At 42.3% G+C, this 17,142-nt stretch overlaps 1 protein-coding gene across 2 annotated transcripts in view; it reads left to right on the forward strand.

Moving 5' to 3' along the window:
- Positions 1–17,142, forward strand: part of Fgf12 (fibroblast growth factor 12) — a 532,109-nt gene that overhangs the window by 172,241 nt on the left and 342,726 nt on the right. Inside the window, exon 1 of one of the 2 annotated variants that reach the window (XM_050159954.1) lies at positions 8,069–8,433. The exons of the other annotated variant lie outside the window; for it this stretch is intronic. Within the exon in view, the coding sequence (XP_050015911.1) occupies positions 8,343–8,433 (91 nt within the window). The 5' untranslated portion in view covers positions 8,069–8,342. Of the gene's footprint in view, positions 1–8,068; positions 8,434–17,142 lie in introns of those variants that run through there. 2 annotated transcript variants of the gene reach the window in all.

Raw genomic sequence — 17,142 nt, forward strand, 5'->3', positions numbered from 1 at the left:
AGAGAGAGAGAGAGAGAGAGAGAGAGAGAGGGAGAGAGAGAGAGAGAGAGTCAGGGACTGTCAGTGAATCCAGAACTCTGTTTTGTTTTGTTTTGTTTAGACTGCTGGGCAGTGAGTTATGAGGATCCTTCCATCTCTGTCTCCTCACTTTCGGAACTGGAATGTGCTATCATACCTGGATTTTTATATGAGTGATGGGACTATAAAAATCAAGCCCATGTACTGGCAAGACAACTGAGCCATACCTCCTCAGTTTCTCATTAATGACCTGTTTTCAGATAAATCATTTTGATTGCTTTTGTATCTGGTTGAAGTGTAAGATTCTGATCAATTTGATTAGGGCCTTTTCTTCTGTGAGGTGAATGCTTAACTCTACCTTGAAAGAAAACAAGCTGCATAACCCCCTGCAGCTCCTGATAAGACTTAAATTCCCCTCAGAAAATATTTTTTTTGGCCAATCAGTATATTCTGAGAAGCTCCACATGTATGGAAACATTCGATCGATAGTATTTTATGAAGAAAAAAATCTCAGATTTTCCATGAAAGAGATAATTTTTTTTTTGGTTGTTCGAGACAGGGTTTCTCTGTGGCTTTGGAGCCTGTCCTGGAACTAGCTCTGTAGACCAGGCTGGTCTCGAACTCACAGAGATCCCCCATCCACCTGCCTCTGCCTCCCGAGTGCTGGGATTAAAGGTGTGCGCCACCATGGCCCGGCTAAGAGATAAAAAATTTTATATGTGCATGGGGTTGTGCATGCATGTATGTATGTTCACATGAGATAAGGAAATGTACCTAAAACTATACCCAATATTACAAGTGATGTTAACTGTAATGAGTCTCAGATTTTCCCAGGTTCACCCTAAACCCTCTTTAGGGACTTCAGAACCAAGTATTTCTCTTTTTACTCATCAGTCATAGTCACAACTGTACATTAGTTAGAAGGATTATTTATATGAACATCCAAATAGTACTTTGGTTCCTTGATTATGAGACATCCCTACCAAAAAGACGTATCAGGGGTTATTGAGTGACAGCTGTGTACTGAGAACTGTGCGGAGCTGATATCTCAAAGAGGAGTATGCAACACCTGCAGGAGAGGGTTCTGTAGAAGGGAGGGGGTTGATGCTGGACTAGTTTTTTTTTGTGTGTGTGTTTAATTAATTTATTTATTTATTAAAGATTTCTGCCTCCTACCCGCCACTGCTTCCCATTTCCCTCCCCCTCCCTCAATCAAGTCCCCCTCTCTTGTCAGCCCAAAGAGCAATCAGGGTTCCCTGGACTAGTTTTTAAGGCTGTATATGCATTCACTCTAAGAACCAAGGCGGAGTATTTAGGCAAGTAGAATAACTTGTGCAAACATATTTTAACATGATAATGAAACTGTATAAATCAGTATATAAGGGGAGTTAAGTTTCTGTATTGACAAAAGAAAACAAAGCAAAATCATCAAAGGTCAAAGAAATTGTCATGAAAGGAAAAAGATTCCAGGAGGCAACTGTGTAAAAGAGTGATGGATGCAGGGTGGCTGGAAAGAAAACCAATATTGCAGAGAAGCAAAAGGCAAGCCGAGGTGAGAATTGTTTCTAAAGAGGAAGAGTTTAATGAAACTGGTTGGGACCAGTAACTTCCAGTATCTTGAGGATGAAATGTGCACTTGAATCTGGAATAGTCTAGCTTATGGTGACTTTACATAAAGAACTTAGGTGTGGGCAAAAGACTGCATGCAACAAGTTAAGGAAAGAACAGGAATTGCTAATATAGAGACGGTACATGTAGATCCCTCACTAAGCCATTTGCACGCTTTTGGGAGGAAAGAAAGAAGAGAGGGGGCATACACTGTGGAGAAAAAGCTTTGAGATTTCCCCCGAGGCTCTTTCCTATAGCTCTGAGTGGCACTCCTGGGTTTGCGTTTTGCCCAAGGTTCATACATATGTGCATCTGTGCAACCGCTGGCACAGAAAGCAACACTTTCAAAAGGGATAGAATATTCATTCTCCAGATTACCATGTCTTCAACACATCTTCAGCCTGACTCAGGTCAGTGTCTGCTATCACAGAAGCCTGTGTATCTTCATTGGGTGTGAATGAAGAGATCTAGATAGTATTGTGTGCAGAGAGTGTGCTCAGGAAAGGGGTAGGTAGAAGTAGGGTGAGAACAGTTTTTCCAGTCAGGAAAAACAAAGGGGGTGGGGCAGTATTCAGAGGAGATGTGTTTTTATAAAGCTTGAACTTTGTACCCAAACAACATTGTAAGCATTAAGTATATGAAGTTGATTGATTTTAGTACAATAATTACAACCATCAAGCATGGTGTATAAATTATAAATAAACCTAATGAAGTTGCAAGTGAACAGCACCCTCACTGAGGAGGAACAAACACGGTCTTTGTTTCAAAGCATGGGAAAATAACATTTTGGTTGAATTCTGTAACAAACACTCCTGTACAAAATGGGACCCCAATAGCGAGTTTGTTTGTCATCAGAGTACTGGGTAGGTATTCTGTGGCTTCTTCAGGTGTATATACTAAGGTTGAATAAGCAGAATGTAAATAAGGAAAGGCAGGGTTTGTGCTGTTAGGAAAAGAAGTTACAAACAAGGCAAGGGCCCCTACTAAACTGCAACTGTGCGATTAGACAGAAAGCTGGGTGTTGGCCATCTTCATCTCAATCTTTGTATGATGTTCCTTGGGTATATCTATTCACGTCTCTCTTTGATAAAGAAAATATAGAAATAAATGATGTACGTGTTATACAGCTTTCACTTAAGTACTGATGTCTAACTCTCTACTGAATCTAGCAGCAGTTAATGCACCTATCCACAAAAAAAATCTCAATATCCAGATCCATACTCTTAGATATCATATCTGATACAAGAACTAGGATTCGCTGGGAAATTAGTTGGTTCTAGGGCTTGGACATGATAAACAGAAGATAGAAACATAAAGGAAATCTGGAGAGTCCTACAACCACAGAAAATTAAGTAAGTAAGAAGTGATTTAAAAACAGAAACTGTCCAAAGGCCACAGGATACAATCAAAGCACCCCAATGCAAAACTACCTCAGCCACAGGACAAAGATAGGGAACGACAACATACAGAAATCCCCTGCCACCACAGGAAGCATTCTGGGTTGGCACCTTTGCCGTGCCTGTCTGTCTTGGGCATTTAGTTGATTTCATTCTGTTTTGACTTCACTTCTCTTGATCACCATGTGGCCCATTAACAAATGTGAGTCTTTAAAAAAAAAAAAACCCTTCTTGAGGCCGGACACACACACACACACACACACACACACACACACACACACACACTAAATAAAGAAGTAAGTGGGGAAATGGGATAGTCTTTTAAAATAATTGCCAGTTTATAGAAGAAATCAATGATATTTGAACTTACTGTTATACACACAGTACAGTAATGACTGTCACAAGCAGGACCTGCCCATACATGTTGAAAGTAGCAGGTGAGAGTTGAAGGAGCAACAAAATATTGATATTGAAGAATTCCTCAAAATAAATTTCAAAATAGACCTTTATAATATAAAAACCTAGCAGACACTACATTATTTACTTGGGCAAGGTTAATATCACTGATCAACAGCATGAATTCCCCTAATAGTGGTGTAATGCTGCGGTCACAGCCACCCTGTCAATCTCTGGCAGTCTTTCCAAACTGAATAACTGAAGGCTAACAATCAGAAACTGCCAAGGTGGTTCACAGTGCAGCAGACCGATGGTTATATAGTGTCAAGCTTTTGAAAGATAAAGTAATGAGGGTCTGTCACAAGACTGAAGGATGCTGAAGCCACCCGGGAATTAGAACAGGTTCTGAAGGATGCTGAAGCCACACGGGAATTAGAACAGGTTCTGGCTGAATTCTGAAACAGAAAAATTGGACAGTAAGAGGAAACTCTGGGAAAGTTAATAAAGTTTTGTGGAGGTTCAGCCTGGACGCAGTTTGCCCATTCCAGGGTAGAAGTGTGAGGATTAGAATTATTAAGCAAAAGGAACAGAGAAATGAGAGGAATAAAAGACAGAAACACCAAGAGGGAAATTCAGTAAATACTGCAATAGCGCATGTGTATTTTCCATCTTATATACTAGACTCCAAAAAGGGGAGGGGTAGGCAACAGACTTCATTAACATGATTAACATGATATAAGGAATAGATCAAGTATCCTGCAGGCAGCCAGTGCCTGGAACCTCTTGCCAATTCTCCTTGAAGGAGCAGAAAAAGACTTGAATTCCCTGACCTTTGATCAAGGTGGAGCAGATCCACCTCTATACTCAAAATATAATAAATACCATAACGTAGGTCAGGATCTCTTATTTGTAGCCACACCTGTTGTCAACAACTTTGATAGAGCAAGAATAAGCTCAAACTCTCTCTCTGACCTCCAGTTAGGGTGGAACAGACTCACCTCTGTGGGCCCCGGTAAAGCCTTTATTTTATAGGATCATCAGGGGCCAATGTAAAAATTCTGAGTTTGATGTTTGTAAATTGGTTTTAAAAAACAGCGAATATTAACAGAAGTTAGATAAATTTCACCCAAACCCTGCATAATTTTTCCACAAGTTGAAAATCATGCCAAACCTCAAAAACTTGATGAGGAAAAACAAGCAAAGCTGGATAGCTTCTGGGGACTGTTTTTGTCAGTCTGGATAAACTGCCATGGTTGCCTGTCATCCCCTAGTTGGAAGTGACTTTAAGACATGAGGCATAGGCATGGTTTGCAGCCCTAGAGATGATGTAACAAATACACTGTTGCATGCTACACTGGTTTCAATTCTTTAGCTCATATGCTTGCTTGGTTTGTTGGGAGAGAGAAATTTGCTCTCTACTTTATAGTCATTTAGATACTCAGTAAAAATACGGGGGCCTGACAATGTCTTAATGGGTTATTTACTGGTCTAATGTAGGGTTCCAAAAAGATAAATTCAATAGCTGCACAGCTCATGCTAAGCATGGGCAGATTCCTGAGTTTAATATGAACTAAAATACCTTACATTAGCCATTATTTGAAAATGGCACTGCTCCCATACACAATTATTAATTCATATAAACTGTAAATAAATAACAGTTTTAAAAGTAAAGATTAGGCATTCAAAATTTAGACAAGTTCACTTATGTACCAATCAGTTTTTATTAAATATACTAGGCTAGTCTGTGTACACTTCCAATACTAGCATTAGGGATTCTGAGGCTGGAGGATCATGAGTTTTATAGCAAGTTCTTGTCTTCTAAAAATGGTGCTAAATTATTTCATTGTGAAACTACATTGCTAAGTTATATGTTAGAATTAGTCCAAGGTATCACTTTGGTTAGAAAATAGAAAACACAGAAAATTATAAAAGCCCCAGAGACAAAAAAAAAATCTTAATGTTTATCCATCAAGTCAACCATGTGTATTGCATTTAAAATAAAATATCATTGCTACAAAAATTCTTAATTTGACTTAGAAATGCAAGAAAGAAAACTTGAAAATTTTTGTCCAAAATAGTCTGGTATACCACTTTCCTGGCTTCTGCAGTTTTTATTTGTTCTTTTTTTCTACATAATAGCACTAATAAAGGGAATTCTTCTCAAGTCCTGCCCACCATCCTTTACAGAAGCTGAACTATGGGTACTGATGCCAATCCCATGCGAAAGTACTCCAAGAAAACCCTGATAGACACGAAAAAAAATTTTTTTAAAACAACCCAAATAATAAAATTCTAGTGAGTGACTACCCTTGTGGCCCACTTTAATGAAACATGTATGATCTAAAGTAAAAGAAAAGTCACATTAAAATATGCTGTGCTATCCGGTTTAATCAGACTTCTGGAGGTTTGAGAATGAGTGAGTGTGTGAATGCAATCCCTCAGTTCCCTTTTTCTTTGCGATGAGTATTCCTGGTCCTAAAATCATGGGCATGATATTGTGAGCATGAAAGCAGGCCATCTGAATACTAACGGTGATGGAGATGACTTTAGTGCCCTGCTTTCTACCGGGGTATGGGGAGGCGGGTGCAGCTACAGGCTTAATGAGGAATCAGAAGATTCACACTTAAACGCTTCCTGCTATCAATAATAGAGCCACTACATTAGCCCTAGAATCCAGAAAAGCTGACAGTGGCACCTCACCTTGCAAAAATCTAATTAGAATCTTCAAACACGTTCATGTGGCTCGGTTCATTGAATTCTTGTGACAACCTTGCCAGGTAGGCAAAGAGGCTCAGCATAAGTCTGGACGCAAGCTCAGGTGTGTTTTGAATTCACCTATGGACTATTTTACACTGCTCAAGTTCCATTGAGAACCAAGGTATGATTCTGTTGATTCATTTGCTCCTTATTGAGCAAGACCATGTCTCTCAAACTGAAGCAGGAGCTCTGGGCTTTGGCTACCAGAGCAGGAGGGCGCTACCGGAAAACTTGCTGTCTTTTGCTATGGCACCAAGGGCTATTTTTAGATGTTTTCCTCTGGTTAATTGTCTCACCCTCCTTGGGGAATCTTGATGGGTAAAATCCCAGATGAGACAATTTTCTTACTAATTCCCGCAGAGACGGGAAAGAGGAAGGCCATAGCTGTTTGTTGTCTTGGGGCCTCAGAACCATCTTGGTGATGGCAGGGAAGGGAGTTTAGCAAGATCTTCAAGGACCTTGAAGCCCATAGAGCTCTGTCCAAGCTGATGACCAGGACTTGGGAGACTGGGGAGGGAGCCATGGAACCATGCTAAATGGCCTGTCTGTAGCTGGTTTCTGAAAGGAGCTGAGAGCATGGAACCAACAGGGACAGAGGGCTCCAAAGGTCCTTCCACATGCTCTGACTTTTCTTCTACTGCCTTTGAAAGGAAAAGGGACATTCTGGGGAGCTTGATTTCAGCTTTTGGGGAGCACATGAAGATCAGTGGCAGTTCCTTAGCCCGGAGGAGGTAAAGAGAGAGGAAGAGATGACAGTCATTTAGTCTTCCTTCCTTCCTGGAAAAACAAGTCAAGTAGTGTTAGATGCCCTGGAGACAGTGGACAGAAAGAGTTCAAGATGTTTCTGATTCAGGGTCAGGGACAAACTTCTAACAGGTTTAGCACAATGAATTGCCTGGAGGAGCCACTGAATTTCTTGTCACCTGGATTGTGCAGATAATAGTATGCATATTGGCCTTCACTGGGAAGGAGGCAGCTAACATGGTAATACTTAAACCAGTGCATTCTTAAGTCACGACAAGGGGTACACAAGCTACCTGGTCACTAACGATAAGCTATGAAAACCTAGAAGCACCAAAAAATTAGTGTTGAAGAGCACAGGACAAAGAGAAATTTGAATTCAGGCTTAGTCACCAGCATCGGTGTTCTCTAAGACAGCTGTCCTTGAAGGAACACATAGAAGTCCCATGAACTTCACTATTTGAGTGTTTTTCATCCCATTTCCAAAAGTACATTGATAAACTCTGGAAAGTGAGGGGCCAGACGCAAAGCAGCTGTTGTAGAGAACCGTGAGCCCTTTAACACCAAGCAGATCCTTCTAGGATAACTGAGCAGTCTGGCAGGAGCAGAGGTACCAGAACACTCGCTGGTTCTGCCTGATTCTACTTCACGTGCCTCTCCTTTTCCAACTCTGGTGTTCCGGTCAGGCTCCTCTTCCCATTTGCGACCCATGCTAAACATGTCCAGGAGCCTGGAAGAGACTAACAGAAGCTGCCAACCCCCTCCCCCTATTTCACACCCTTTTCCCAGTCCAGATTTATGGAGAGGTGCCCAAGGTGGCAAAAGACTTACCCAAGGTCACAGCCCTAGCCAGGAAATCCAAGAGTCCGGGTCCCCACATCAGCACCCAGCGACCGCCTGGGCTCACTTTCTCACCGCCCGCGCCCGAAGCTCTCTCCATGCCACACCCCGCTTCCCTGTCCCCCGCCCCCCAGTCCCCCGAGTCGCTTCTGACGCTCGGCGGCCTCCCGGGTGCAGTCCTTCCTGCGGGCGCTCCCTTCCGCCGGATTCCCACGCCGCGCGCCACGCCCCCAGCCACCCGCAGCGGGGGACCCCGAGGCAGCAGAGCCCCAGGTCGCGGGACCCGAAGGAGGCGCGACCCGCGGCGACGGTGACGTCCTCCGCGCCGTGGCGCCCGCGCTCCCGCCTGCAGTGGGGCCGCCCTCCCGAAAGTCCCAAAGTGTCGCGCGGAGCCCGCCGAGGCGTGGCCGAGTCCGGGGCCCCCCGGGAGGGCCGCCCCCGGCGGAGCCCCAGCCCGGCGAACGAGTGGCGAGGCTCCGGGACGTACCATGGGCTCGGGACCCCGGCGCCCCGCACAGGCCACCGCCGGGTCGCAGGAGTAGCCGAGGTGGGCGGGGAGCCGGCCGACCCCGCGCGCGTCTCTCCATGAAGATTCTTGCGCTTTCTCTGAAGAAAGGAGTGCATATGCTGCAGTGCCTCTGTGGAAGGAGCCTGAGGTCCAGCGACAGCCCTAGCGGTGAGCCGTCGTCCCCTCCCCGGCTGCCCACCGCGGGAGCCCTGCGCCCAGGGGGCCCGCGGCTTCCGAGCGCGCGCGTGTGTGCGCGTGTGCGCGTGTGTGTGAGTGTGTGTAGCCCTCAAGTCACCCGCGCCGTCGCCCCGCACCCGAGACAGAGCCTGCGGGTCCGGGACGCGGGGAGCGGGAGGGACCGACCGGCTCCCACACTTCCTCGCGCCTCGCTGCTCCTTGTGACTTGCGAGGGCGGCCTGGGACTTAACGGTTGTTCAGGGTCTCTTCGGAGAAGTTGCTGGTGCATTCGGCCGCAGAGGGGACTTTAAACAGGTGGCTGACAGACAGGTATCTTATTTTTCTTGCTTTGTCTGAAAGTGGACTTTTGGCGGTGGTTAGGTGGGTTACCTTTTCCTCGGAGATGGAGCGACTTCTGTCCTTGGTGCCAAAGCAGGAGGATTTCTGGTAGCCTGGGGCTTAGCCAATCTACTCCCTTAAAGAAAGGTAAAATACAAAAAAAAAAAAAAAAACCCCAAATACCCGGATCATTTGAGTAAACTGTGATATTGAGAAAAAATGTTGAAATACTTAATGACTTAAAAAAAAAAAAAAAAAACCAGCACCGAACTAGGAAGCAAACAAGCCACTCTGTTCTGCAGAAGCCTTGCAAGATGGGCTGGTGCTTCCTGTCGTTCTGGTCCTTTGTCTGATTCTTTTAAAAGATAAAAGTTCTTCCTACACCAATCATCGATTAATCTTGCAAGCGCTAATTCAGTTTCTGTGCTCTTCAGTTGCTCTCTCACGTGTAGAGGTGGAGTGTGAGGAGACAGGAAAGGCACCTTATCATGTTTAAACGAGTGTCTCTGTAAAGAATATATTTTTGATCCACAAGCCCCAAATAACTAACAAATTCAGCAGCGTTATAATAGCTTTTGTGTTTGAAACTTTGCGTGCTATTTTAGGGGATCTGATTCACTTGGTAATGACACCTATTTTCACTCTGTTCTAGAGTTATGAAAATTATATTTGGGAAGATATATATATATATCTTTGGATATATATATATATATATATATATATATATATATATATATACCTTCATTCATGCTTTCTGAAACTTGTACTTTCTAATTACTCACCAGTCAAAAAAATAAAACTAGAAGATAGCTTTAAAGAAACAAGAAAATTTAACCAAGCGAAATTTGTGAGCATGCTTGTGAAATGTAATTGGCAATGTGATCTCATATTTTACTTCTATGTAATTCAGGAGGTTAGCGGGTCTCTCTTTTTGTTTTGCTACCGTATTTGCGAGTGTTGAAAGATGCATCCACACGTCTCAACTAAAAAGCTTTCCTGTAAAGACTTGCATCTTAATGGTACTTGACCCAGGAAGCCTCTGGAGATGCATGCAAATATGGTCTCAGTTCCCCTGGTTTGCATTACATAGAATGTGAATAGACTCTAAGGAAGGCTTTCGCTTCCCAGGTGTGTGATTCAAGGTATGCATGGTGTATAACTGAACAAGGGGCTTTCTCAGATAAAATGAGGTAAAATCTTCAGATAACAGGCAGAGATCCTTTCCCAAATAGTAACACCTGCAAAAGGAAAGGGTGATCCATGTGACTGGGTAGCCTGGGCTGCTGCAAGCGTGGGGCTTACAAGTCAAGAGATCCAGTTGTGAGGCAGTTTCCCTGAGTCCCTCTACTTTAAAAAGTCTTGACTTTTGTCTGAAAAATTAACATGTGAAAATGCTGTTAGCGCTTGCCTGGTCCCTCTCCTAGTGGCTTCACCTGCTTTTAGCATGTGGCTCTGTAAGAACTGTGGTGTCTTATTTGTACATGTAATTTTACTTAGTGGGGCAAATACTTGGTTGGGGAAACTGCCACTCTAGAACATTCTTTTTTTTTTTTTTTTTTTTTTTTTTTTTTTGTAAAAGGGTACAGGACCAAACAGGGAAGATGAGACCTTTACCCAAGACTTTCCCAAACAGAATAATTAATATACAGCTATTTGTGATAAGAGTGTTTCTAGAACTGCAGGGTCTTTCTTCAAATTATGACTCTTTCTAGTTTGTGCTTGTATGCAACTAACATAACCTGGCTGTCAATTTGTGTACAGATCTAAATTACCGTGATCATATTGCACACATCATAGCTGGAATAAAATGATTTGATAGCAGCTAAAGATTTCATTGAACTCTTGTATATCAGGAGCCATTCTAAGGGCTTTTCACCTCTCATGTGTAATATGCTTAGCATAATATGTTTAGATATTGTCATTGTGTTCTATTTTAAATTGGTATCATTACCATGGCTTCTGCCATTAGCAAAACCTCACAGCAATTCTGCAGGTAACACTGATATGCCCAACGTTCTCATGCAAATTGGGGTAAAAAAACCAGAAACTTTTCATGAAGTGAATTTATAGAAAACAGGCTATGAAACACTGTAAATTTCTAAATTTTGCTTGAAAGGAATTTGGCAATGTTTTGAACAATGTCAGCACGTATCGACAGTTCTGTTCTAGGTATTTCTCATTGCAGTGGAACTGAGCTCATACCTGAGGGGCATAGAATGTGATTTACTGCAATGGTTTAAGAGATTCTCTTTAATCCCAGTACTCAGGAGGCAGAGCCTGGTGGATCTCCCCAGTTTGAGGCCAGCCTGCAGAGTGAGTTCCAGGGCAGGAAGAGCTGAGTGAGTTCCAGGACAGCCAGAGCTACACAGAAAAACCCTGTCTCAAAGAAAAAAAAAAAAAAAAAAAAAAACAAGAGAGAGAGATTCTATTAACATGTTCAAGCTGTTTAAAACTGTAAATATTTTATTTTTGTTTATATGGGCCTAAAATTTAAATTAACCATTGGTTTTGAGCTTTTTAGGGACATTTATTACTCTTGCCTTTCATCTGTCTTATTAGATAGTGATATCATGCTAATTTAGTAAGTCTACCACTGTACTTCAGAAGGATGGAGATGCTAGCAATACATGGAAGGCAATCTTAATACATGCTAAAGTCAGCTGCTCAAGGCTGAATTCTCAGCCTCTTTTGTTACTTGGGTTTTGTTCTTTTACTTATTTGCCAAAATTAAGCAAAATTTAAGCATATGGAGCCAGTCTATTAAAAGGTAGATTGGAAACTTGAAAGTCTAAACATCTTTGTTCAGAGAATATGACATTCCTACCAGACTGATGAATTAAAAAAGCCTTTAGTTCAAAGAGAGCGAAACAAAGAGGTGGGGCTTTTGCAAGGAGAAGAGTGGTGATGAAAACAATGGCTTCCATGCCTGTTCCCATCCCTCTGCTGATGGGTAGGGAAAAGTTGTGCTGTCTCATCAATGAGCTTGGGGCTACAGGCTTCTCATTGCACCAGGGTCCATTCTGATTTTGTAAAGGAGCAATTTCTGTCCTAACACCTAGGCCCCTGAGAGGGAAGCCCCTGCTAGGAGTTGGTCTCCATGGGAGGAGTAAGGTAAGTGTAAGGGTAGGTGTGTATGCACATTTGCTTGATTTAGCAGCCACTAAAGTATTCTAGAAAGGCCACATGGAAGTGATGGTTGTGATTATTCTGCAACCTGCAGTAAGGGAGGAGCCTCTCAGCCAGGCAGATGTCTAGAGCTGGAGCCCAACAAGGACATCTAGTTTCCTTGACATAGAATTCAAATACCCTGGGCAAACATAACTCATCGATTGAGCCTGATAAGAGTACACACACAAGTTGTCTCCAACACTGTACGTCAGGTTTGGGTATCTAGGCTCTGATTTTCCTCCATGGCAGTGAAATGATATTTGTTTACCATACAGTTATTATTCATAAGCTCATTTCCTATCAAGATACCTTCACTCAAAACATCGAATAATTGTTGTGTGTATGTGTGTGTGTTGTAATATGTGTTTATGTATCTGTGGGCTTGCATTTGTGTTTGTGTGAATACAGGCATTCCTATGTCATGGCCTACATGTCAAGGTCAGAAGATAACCTCACATCCAGTCCAACCTTGCTTTCCTTGCCCCTTGTTTAAGATGGGGTATCTTTGTTGTTTTTCTATTGTGTATAGTGGGCTAACTGGCCTATGAACATCTAGGGATTCTCTGGCTCCAGCTTTCTGTCTCTCCATGGGGGCGCTAAGATCACAGATACACTGCATCCAGTTTTTATATGGGTTCTGGAGATCCTAAATCAGACTCTCATGTTTGTGTAGCAAGCACTTTTACCCACTGAGCCTTATTTCCAGGGTCAACATTAGAGATCTGTTGAACATGTTACCCTCTAAGCCCTTTGTTTTTTCATCAAAGGTAAAAGGGACAGATGCCGACTATGAGGAAAAATGGAAATTAGAATTATTTTGTGCTTGAGGATATTTTGAATTCTTTAGAAATCTTTAGAAAATTTTTGGGAAGTCCAGTGGACTGACAGTATAGCCCAGTGGTAGAGGGCTTGCCTGGTTGTCTGAGGATCAGGATTTGATACTGTATGTCCAGCAAAATACACACACATACACACACACACACACACACGTATAAGCATATGAAAAAACATCTACCACATTTTTTAAAGAAATGAATGAAAACGATCTACCTTTTGAGGATAGTTGTTTATAGTTTTTTTATGGATTTTACTTTTCAATTTTTAAATTTCACATTAGATTTTCAAAGTCAGTGTCAGAAAACTCAAGAAGATGTTGTTTATTGTTGCCCCCCCCATTTTTTTTTAAAAAGAAAGTCTATGTATTAATGTAGTGTTATTAGGAGCCTTATGTCACTTTCTAGAGTAGTTGTATATTCATAACCAAACTGAAAGGAAGGTAAGGATGTGTCTTGTAAACTCCAGTCCTCACAAGGGCCTGGTCTCCTCTGCTCTCAGTGTCTCCTATCAGCGCGTCTCCACTGTGGCAATACATGAAATCGCACTGACATTGTGTTTTCTGTTGGTTTTATACATGTCATAGGTTTGGATAATGGCATATCTCTACCATAATATTATAACTCAGAGTGTTTACTGCCCCCCAAAATCTGTTCCCTAACTACTCACCTCCCCTAAATGATAAAAGTCACTGCTTTTAAAAAACTCTGTTTATGCTTTTACATTTATTGGACTATCATATTGTTGTAGTAACATAGTATGCAGCCTTTTGAAAGTGACTTTTTCACTTAATAAATGTTTAAATTTCTTCCATTTTTATTTCATGCCATGCCAGCTCATTTCTTCCTAGTTCTAAAGCATATTCCATTGTTGACATGTATGACAGTTTATTTATTCTTTGACATGTCAGAGGACATTTTGGTAACTTAAATGTTTGAGAAAGAATGAATGAAGTTGCTATAAGCATCAATGGACTGCTTTTGTGTGAACATAAAATTTCAACCTATTTGGGCAAATACCAATTGTTGGATTATGTCATAAGGCAAATTTGATTTTGTAAGGAAATGTCAACAGTAGCTATGACATGTTTCACTCTCACCATCAGTGAATGAGTCTTTCTTGCTCTGTATCTTTGGCTGAATTTTTTTTGTTGTGTATTTGTAGGATTTCTGGCAGTTTCATAGGTATGTAGTCACATCCCTTTGCTTTAATTTGAAATTCTCTAATAGTATATCATATTGGATATCTTTTTGTATGCTTGTGTGTCATTTACGTATTTTCTTTTTTGAGATGTCCTTGTGATGTCTGATTTCTTAAAAAAGAAAGAAAACAGGTTGCTCATTGTCTTGCTGTGGAGCTGCCATTAGCACCTTTCAGTCCACACTTTGGGTTCTCCTCCTAGGAACACTGTCAGATGTTTTAGTAACTCCCGTGCTGTTGTGAGAAAAAGCATCACTGCAAGCGATTTGGAGAAGAGCTGATTTTGATTTGTGATTCTAGATGGCTAAGAGTTCATCGTGGCAAGGAGATATGAGTAACAGGCATGGTGGCAGGAGTAGGGGTTGAGAGCTCACAGCTTCAAATGCAAGCAGGAGGCTCCAAATCCACAAAGACATTCCCCAGGGACATACTTCCTCCTGCAAGGCCACATCTCCTAAACTTCCCTACACAGCAGCACCCACTGGGAACCAAGTATTCCAGCACTAGAGCCTGTGGGGACATTCCATATTTAAACCACTTCAGATAGCTTTATGCTATTCCCATGAAGTTAAATGTGCCCATTTGATTAGTATTGGCTAATGAAATGTGGGCAGGAGATACAGGTGCATGGAAACTTTAATAGCCTAGAGCACAACATACTTCAAGCTTTTTTTTTATTTATTTATTTTTCTGGTGCTGGTGGTTGGTGGTGTTCAGGGTATTGGTTAATCCATTAATCTGTGTCCTTGAGTTTCTGTTGTTCACAGAGCTCACCACACGATCTCTGGTGGCCGTTTAATAGAAATGAGACAGACGTTAAAGCCACATTAGTAAATAATTTCCTTTAAAAGGTAGTTTCTTATCTGCCCTATTCTGATTGATAGGACCAGCGGTGGTTCTTCAAAAACAGTCAGTGTAAGCTGAGGGAGTCAGGGTTAGGGTCCTTCCCAGCCAAAGCTCTCCAATTTCTTCCCGATATCTTCTGTAGTACTTAAAGAACATATGTGTTGACTTCCACACTCCAGTTTCTTTCAGATATTTTCTGTAGTATTTAATGAACATACTTGTGGACATCCATTTGTGGTGTTTTAGTGATCAGAGTATTATGCCACACTCCTAAGCTTTGCTTTTTTACAGAATGCTGGCAGGTGCTCTTAGCATGGCTGAAACACTCTTCCTTTATCGCTGTACCAATTCTCCACTCATGTTCCCCACACTTTGTGAGTATCTTTTTACACGTGTGATTTCACTGTAAGTCTAGTCTCGAAGGAATTGAGTTGCTACTTTTTTGCTTACCTAGAAATGTGAAGATCAGATGCCCACCATCATATCTGGAAAGGCAAGAACTCACTGTGTTGCTTAAAGCCACGACACAGTTGTAGTAGTTTGGCAGGCACAGGAAACAGCAAATAAACACTGTGTTTCTTCCCTAGTTTTGTACACTCAGACAACGTGCATTGGGAAGAAACCCAGTGGTGTTCTTCGTGGGGAAGGAATCGGGCTCAGTGTTGTTCTCATTTGGGTCATGATCTTCACTCTGTCTTTCTGGCTCTGTGTTAAGTACAGAAGTGAGGGAGCAAGCCAGACCTTTTCTGAAGCCTAGAATACTTGTATCATCCAATTATCTCTCTCCAAAAGGCTTTGTTCCCCTTTTTTTCTGCCATCCTCTTCCCAAGGGTAGAAATTTATGCATGTTATGCCTTTAGACATTTCTGTTATGGTAATTCAGTTCAGCAAAAAAACAAATCTCAGGTACAAAGTAGATGAGAAATTCATAGGGACGTAGCAGGAAGAGATATACATGAAAACAAAGCACACGATACAACAAAGGATGAAATAAATGCCCCAGTAAAGTGCGCGGGAGCCTTTGCTTGTTTCGTGCTAACCAAGCTTTGTAAGATTTAATGGTAAGGACCACATCAAGGGAGGAAAAACCCATTTGTCTCAGGATTGATGTCAATCTCCTTGAGTTTGGAAAGCCCCTAAGAATTAAAAAGGAAGTGCTAGGGTATGCAAAATAACATCTGTGATTCAAGGGGCAGGGGGCAATATCTCCACACTCCCTTAAAAATACTTTAAGAAATATTACTTTTATGAAAGCAATTGACCTGCACCACAGTTTAACTTAGCAGTGCCCATGGTCAGATATTCTTCCTAATTATTTATATTATATCTTGCATCTGACCACACATCAACATGTCTATTTATCCATAGCCAGAGGAACTACATCAGCTTCTTACAGAGGTACACATTCCAGTCTGCGGCACCAGAGGGGGACATGTGGGGAATACTTAGAGATCTGCTCCCTGGATTTCCGTGGAATGTTTTACACAGTGCTTTACTTGTCCGCTTTGTTCAGTTCAGTGCCTACAGTTGCTGTGTTTGTGCCGCGCTATTTTCACTGCACAGCGCTCTGAATGTCATGTCACGGCATCTCTTCTAATGCCATTAAATACTGGACATCTCGGGCTCCTCCGACGCCCGATTCGAGAGGCTGCGAATCTGCCCAGACAATCTGTCTTGCCGAAATGATTTTTCTTGTTTATACATAAGCTTCTAGTACCATCCTACCCCCTCCACTCATTACTGTTTATAGAAACGAAGGCATTGCAGTTGGTGTCACTGATTGCCCACGTTGTTGCTTCAATGAAGCCAGCTGGGATGCGATTGCACGGTCTTTAAATAAAACTTAGCGGCACAAAACGAATCTCCTCTTTGAGGGGAGAGGGGTTGATGCTAGCTGCACAGCTTTCTAAAGCACTAATTATTTGCTTAACTTGGAAGAGCTCGAGAAGTGACTGTCCATGTTAGCTTGGCGGCTGACCTTGACCCCAGGACTCCATTGTGTGGAGAGCACAGTCACAGACAGGAAACCATTCTCAAAGTCATAGTGGCTCTCTCCTTACCTAGGACTCTGCACCCGACACATAAGGACAGCAGGTGTGTCAGTTGTTCTAGCTACACAGAGACGGAGGTCAGGAGATGAATCGCCATCGGGGATGTGGGCAGTCAAAGTCTAGGCTTAGCCGACAACAGTCCAATATTCACAAGCAGTGTGGGGATCAAAGAGGCGATGAGAGAGGGCACAAGAGGTTGGTGTGGCCTTTTCTGAATCTGCTACAGTATGGAAGCTGAGTAACAGGAACACTTCTCATGACT

The sequence above is a fragment of the Alexandromys fortis genome, unplaced genomic scaffold (assembly GCF_014885135.2).
Source record: "Alexandromys fortis isolate MF-2015 unplaced genomic scaffold, M_Fortis_MF-2015_v1.1 scaffold_100_1_3062724, whole genome shotgun sequence".
Taxonomy (NCBI): Eukaryota; Metazoa; Chordata; class Mammalia; order Rodentia; family Cricetidae; genus Alexandromys; species Alexandromys fortis.